Source organism: Pollicipes pollicipes, unplaced genomic scaffold (assembly GCF_011947565.3).
Source record: "Pollicipes pollicipes isolate AB1234 unplaced genomic scaffold, Ppol_2.1 Scaffold_3447;HRSCAF=4054_pilon_pilon_pilon, whole genome shotgun sequence".
In the NCBI taxonomy this organism is placed as follows: Eukaryota; Metazoa; Arthropoda; class Thecostraca; order Pollicipedomorpha; family Pollicipedidae; genus Pollicipes; species Pollicipes pollicipes.
Window position 1 is genome coordinate 28,636,394 of NW_023596297.1, and position 6,285 is coordinate 28,642,678.

The 6,285-nt window shown below is 48.9% G+C and overlaps 1 protein-coding gene across 2 annotated transcripts in view; it reads left to right on the plus strand.

Moving 5' to 3' along the window:
• Positions 1 to 5,843, plus strand: part of Mip (Myoinhibiting peptide precursor) — a 29,801-nt gene extending 23,958 nt beyond the window's left edge. Inside the window, exons 3-5 of one of the 2 annotated variants that reach the window (XM_037214854.1) lie at positions 815 to 1,370; positions 1,871 to 2,010; positions 5,326 to 5,843. In XM_037214854.1, the coding sequence (XP_037070749.1) occupies positions 815 to 1,370; positions 1,871 to 2,010; positions 5,326 to 5,334 (705 nt within the window). In that variant the 3' untranslated portion in view covers positions 5,335 to 5,843. The remainder of the gene's footprint in view (positions 1 to 814; positions 1,371 to 1,870; positions 2,011 to 5,325) is intronic. The other variant, XM_037214855.1, reaches the window with a different exon arrangement.
• The last annotated feature ends 442 nt before the right edge of the window (positions 5,844 to 6,285 follow it).

Sequence of the window (6,285 nt, forward strand, 5' to 3'; positions counted from 1 at the left end):
ACTAGCTGTGCGGTTCATTTCGTATGCAGCCTCGCCGCCAGTGCAGCGCGCGGCACATCTCGCTGCTTGTGGCCGTGCTGGGCGAATGCGCCCCCCAAATCGGCCTAAGAGCACCGACTCCCGCCAGCGATGGCGCTGTCGGCCTTGCGCTCGACGGCGCTTGCGAAACGGTGTCGAACAGACGCTCGGCATATTCCGCGCGTTTCTGCACGCTGGAAAGACAGTTGGTGGATGTGCCGGCAGCACAGACCAGGCTTTTGTTAGACAATCGAGTTAAGTTGCCTTCAAAACGGACATCTGCCGTGGCGGGTGGCAGTGAACTGCAGGACGTCACAGGCGCTTTGAAGTACTCCGAGAATCGCGGCTGTCGCTGCAGCGTTTCCTTTGAACACCCTGGTTTGAAAATCAGCATCAATTTCAATCGCGCACCGCTTGACGGGACCGCGGTAATGCAATCATCTCGCCACTGACAACTGGCAGCAGTGAGCACACAGTGTGGCCTTTCTGCACTTAACTTATTCTAAAATGTTCGGTGAGTTGAACACCAAACATTGAGCTGTGCATTGGTGTTGGCCCGCTAAATTCCCCCAAAAATGCACGAAACCCCTCCATGATGTGCATTTGAATGTAATTTCAGGAGGAACTGTATGAATGCTGAAGATGGATGCATTGGTTAGCCGACGTATCGGCCACGAACTTGTTACCCCCCAATCGTTTTTTTTTTTGCAGTTGGTGTAGAACAAGCGTTATACGGATACCGCTGTGGACAAAACCCAGCAATACGTTCTTAATAGTGATTTCTGGGCTTTTTCAGGTAGAGGACGACGCAGACTCGGATGCGTTACTGCGGGAAGTGGCCACGGGTCTCGTCTTATCTGGCTATTCCGCACCGGAGGACAAGCGGCGCTGGAACAACTTTGCCGGATCCTGGGGAAAACGCGCCTGGAATAACTTTGACGGCTCGTGGGGCAAGAGGGGAAAGTGGAACAACTTTGGGGGGTCTTGGGGCAAGAGGTCTAAGTGGAATAGCATGGGTCCGTCTTGGGGAAAAAGAGCGAAGTGGGACAACTTTGGCGGTTCATGGGGAAAACGAAACAATTGGGACAACTTCGATGGGTCGTGGGGAAAGCGGGCGAAGTGGGACAACCTTGGTGGGTCGTGGGGAAAGAGAGCAAAGTGGGACAACTTCGGTGGGTCCTGGGGAAAACGAACAGACTGGGACAACTTCAATGGTGCCTGGGGGAAGAGGAAGGGGTGGGATAGCTTTAGCGGGGGCTGGGGAAAGCGAGCTGCCTGGAATAACCTGGGTGGATCCTGGGGCAAGCGAAACGTTCTACTACCGGAGCTGCAGGACGGGTCGGACGCATCGGGTGAGTCGATTTCCTACTAAGGCGAATTGCTGTTCCATTGTTCTATGCCGCGGGACCTATGAGTCATGCTTGCCGCATCCCAGGAAATGCGTTAAACATGTGTAGTCCAGCTGTGTTTGGAAAGCATGAAATTAAAACGACCGCACGCAAAATTGTATCGCCTGCCCGTCCTCTATCTTTCTACTGTCGTTGCTGAGACCATTGCGATGTAAATTACTTAGAACTGGTTTGCATGACCTATAGCTAATGCAACACGAACGGTGTATTACAAACGTAGTTATTGCCCATGTTTAACCGTCCTGGATCCCAGTAATATAGCGAGTCTCGTTCAGTGGTGACATCTTAAACTTTCCTTTTTGGGTCTCCGCATGGAAATATCTTGCATGTGTTATCACTCTGAAACGTTTCATGTTGTTGGTGATGATGGTGATGTCCTAGGGCGGTGTTGAGCGGCTATATTGAGACCATCTGCCCTTTAATTTAGTTTTAATTTCTTGCAGATAATTTGCAGCATTTCATTAGTGCGAATTACAAAGTATCTCAGCCAAAGAGCACAGCAGCGTCTGACCAGCTACAAGCGAAGAAAAGAAAAGACTGGACCCAACTCAGTGGCGCTTGGGGGAAGCGCTCTGCAGACAAGGTATAGCACGAACCCATGAATGGTGAAATAGGTTCAACTTTGCAGGGACGCAAGCAGAAACCAAAAAGCCGGGACAAGTTGGCGTAAATGTAATCACTATGCGCATCAGGATATGCCCAAGCCTCATGCGCCAATGTTATGATCGCTTACTGGACGAAATGTTATCACGCTCATTTAAGTTATTCCTGGTCCTTGGAATCAGCACATTTGCGGGAACGAAAAAAAATAAACTAAAAAAGGTAACAGCATGTTGGGCAGAAAAATATATATTCACTGTGCGTTTCAAGCATTTTGTTGGCTTAAAATGCTTGACAAGCAAATGTATCTCCAAATGTCTACGAATGCCAGGCAAAGACATACAAAATTATTTGCCCGGATTTACTCCTGCAATTATTATCATCTCGAAAAGGTGATTGGTGGTTCGTCCACACAGCACATCACAAAATAGAAATTGGACGAGATGAGGCGGGCCAAGCTAATCCGGCATGGCCTACTAAAACGCACCTGTGTTTGGAAGTTCTTTTCTTTCTCATCGCAACACCGGTGAATGTCACAGCGCCGAACTTGTATGAATTTTCCTAGCACCTAATGAACTTACCCTATCAAATATTTAGCATCGTGCATGCGGATGGAAGGCACAAGGAGTGAGTCAAGAAAGACTTGACACAACAAATCGAGGTCTTTTTAGGTATATAACTTTCGATATTGCCTTCTACCATTCAAAGTCATTAACTGAAGTCAGACAAGCTGATCGAGAAGTGACTTTCTCCTCGCTGTTCTAACGGCAAGGTGTCACGGAGCATGCGCGCATTTTGTCACGATGCTTTCCAAGAGCGACATACGCGGCTGCACACCTTCAAAGTCAAATTAGTAGAGATCTACAATAGGGGAGAAGACCGTATGCATAATTGTAGTTCACCATAGCATATTAGGGTATCGTTCCAAGCTGTTTGGGCTTTCCCGCAGCGCCCAGATGTTAATCAAAGTGGCTGCTTTTCTTTGCTGCCAGTGGCTGGCAGCGGTCTCGGTGAATCGTGGGCATTGCCTTTTGGGCGGGATTACGGGAGGGACGACGCAGGAAACTTTCTGGAAACTAAACTATTCAGCCTCCTAGGCATCGCAGAAGGAAACGCCAGGGCAATGTTACCCTTGCGCTTTGCAAATATGGTCGACGCGCAACGCACTCATGTCTGTCGTGCTTGAAAAGCGCGTACCGTATGTTAAAGCGCCATGCATTTGTCCTCTTAATCTATTGTCAGCCTCCCTTGAAAACAATTTGTGTTCAGATGCGTAAGTCTCTCCCGGAGAACACTGTGACGTGGCATAGTTGGGATGCGTCACACCTTGCTGTCGAACAGCGGATCTACCGAACACGACCGTGCTTTTGAAGACCATGGATTGGCAGTCAGCAGACGTGGAGGATATGAAAGTAGGGACCCGGCGGGCTCTTGTCATTTTCGGTGATGAAAAAAGTTATGTTCAATCATGTGACAACTGTGCACGAACGAAGCTGCAGGCCGAGTGAGGCTCACTTGCATTGTGAGAAAATTTGCAACCAACCATCCATGATCCATCCAGCTCGGTCTGGCCGCATTGTAAAAAGTTGAAACCACTCATCGCAGGTTCATGCGACTCTCAGCAAAAGAAAGCGCAATTGTTTAAAATTTGTGCTGCATAAACAATCCGGCATTGTCATGCAAGCTGCTTCATCAGGCGCGTTTTCCTGGAGTCCTGCGATATCATTACAATTTTGCCTCCTGCACTGGATTAACGTGGAGCATGTAAAAATCTTAAAAGGAGAAAAAACACAGAAGAGCATGCATCAGAACTGGGTCCGAGCTTTGGTAATCCGGTGTAGTGGTGACACAAACACTAACATAGTCTGCCCGATGTGGAAAAGACTATAGTGTCGACAAGCGTTTGGGTTGATACGAGCAGGCGGTTACGGTCCATACCATGGATCCACTCGATTGAGCCACTTTTAACGGTTTATGCCAGATCTCTGCAGCCAGGCCAGATGAAGGCGTGAAGCCGAGCGTATGATGTTGACGAATGTGCCGGCTGCAACTTCTAACAGGCCTCAGAAATACCCATGCCACGGTTGTGTCAGTATGAACTGACGGATGGTCAGTGGCATCGTTCCCCAAACCCATCTCGAATAAAAGACTCTGCGTCCTGAGCCGAAAGAGGCTGGACCATGCAAGGTCGCCGGGCGTGCAGTTCGGTCCCTGGTGGTTATTTAAGGTGTTGCGGTTTTCGCAATACTTTGGTCATCATTGGGAAAAGGGTATATCACTGCAAATGCTTTTTCGACAGCAAAATGCTCTGTCGTGGCCAGATTAAGAGCAAGTTGAGGGTAGTTTTTAATATTTTTACATCAATTGTTTATATCTTTAAAGTTATCGAATTTGTTAACCTTGCAGGGCGCTGGTTGATGGCAGAAGTCCTTATTTGCGACCATGAACACAAAAATCGGGTCAGTATCTTTCCAAAATCCCATAGGGGTCAAATCGGCACTTCTCATGGGCTTCCATCGAGACCCGCCGCACAGGAATGCGACCAGGCGAGGGCGTTTCCCTTTTAAATTACCGTGGGCGCAGCAGCCGTGCTTGCGAAGTCAGGTCCCTTTTCTTGCGCCGTTGTCACGAGAAATGACGCTATTTTTGTGTCCAAATTGAACTTATGAAAGGTGACGTACGCTTGCTGCCGTAGAATAAACTTTAAAGTGCGTGTGATATACATTGGGGAAATGCACCATCATGTGGGTAGATTAATAATTTAGTTTTGTTGCTTAAACGCATAGACCAGGCCTATGGATTCTTTAAGTATGTCAAAGCGACTGTATGTTTCGAATAGCTTGAGTGCCAAAGAGAACGCGAATGCACACGGCCTATCATAGGCAAGCATGTATTCTACCGATCTTTTAATTTATACTTATATTGTATCGAGCGTGGTCTGTCGTTTGTTAAAGATAACTAATGTTTCAAAGCATTTACTTGCATGGCTAAACGTAGGCGCTTACTATACATCTTTGTGTTGGTCGTAATATAACAAACCACTTGTTACCAAGGCAGTGTGTGCAGGTGTATTAGTCCTCTGTGGTTGGTTTTGTTTACGGTCGCATACATCACAAACCATAAGAACTTTTTCGTCCTGCCGAGAAGAAAAACATTGTTTATCTTGGAGCCGACAGTCCTAATGCGATAGCTAGTGTCACCACCTCGGCCCACATGAACGGCTGTTAACAGAATGTTCTCGTTTGAGCTCCACGACGTCATTACACCGTCGATATTCACGGGCTCATTTCCTTTCCAGACGGCGTGATGGGAGCGGCTCTTTAGCCGCGGTCGGCGCGATAATGTCGCGACGTCACCGATGACATCACGTGCCGTCCGCACGCGTGTGACGTCGCAGCGACGTGCCCCGACGCGGCGTCCGGCGGCGCGCGGGCTCCGTGTCCGCTTAGCGTGTAGGGCGACCGCCGACGGAGCGCCAGCAGCCCGGGCACCGGCCAGCGAAAGTGCCCGGCCGTACGACCCGTGTTCGGCAACGGCCCGCGATGACAACGCAAGCGGGATTGGCCGCGCCGCGCGCCGCTGATTGGTCCGCGCTCTTCGTGACGCCGTGACGTGTTTTAGTGGGGGAGCCGTTTGGGCGGGATGTAACGGGTCGCCCTGCGTCTGGATGATTATATCCGTGCATAGTTTCATATATTGCTCTCGTTAAGGTGTCCAAACTGAAACTCGAGCCTTGTTTTGGTTGCTCCATGTGATCGGTCTACTAGGTATTTACCTTATGCATTTCGAAATATATGCACATCATTTTGGAGCATGTTTGGGCTGTGTTGATATCGCAGATTGCTGTTACCAAAGGCACGCTGATAAAACCAAGCCAAGTCATGGGCATCACCATGGTCTCCGACTTACCTGAACCAGCATCAGCATTCTTTCACGGCTGGGGGCTAGACCATGAGTTACATACAACAAGCAGGGCAAGTTGAATCGCTCAAATGACAGCACAATTCACGAAACAGTTGATTTGTTCCCGAAACAAATGCAATAGAGTGTCAAGGCAGTGCCGCCAGCGGTGAATCGGCAGTTATTCTGATGCGCCGTGGGTCAGACGCTGCCTCGTTTAGTTATGTGCCTACACCTAACACTCATGTAGCTGGACAGAGTCATAAGATCGTTTTCGATACACAGTTAGGTTCCAGTTTGACGAACAAGTTAGAGCAATTGACGATCAGTGGTAGCGTATCCGACTTTGAGATGGAAG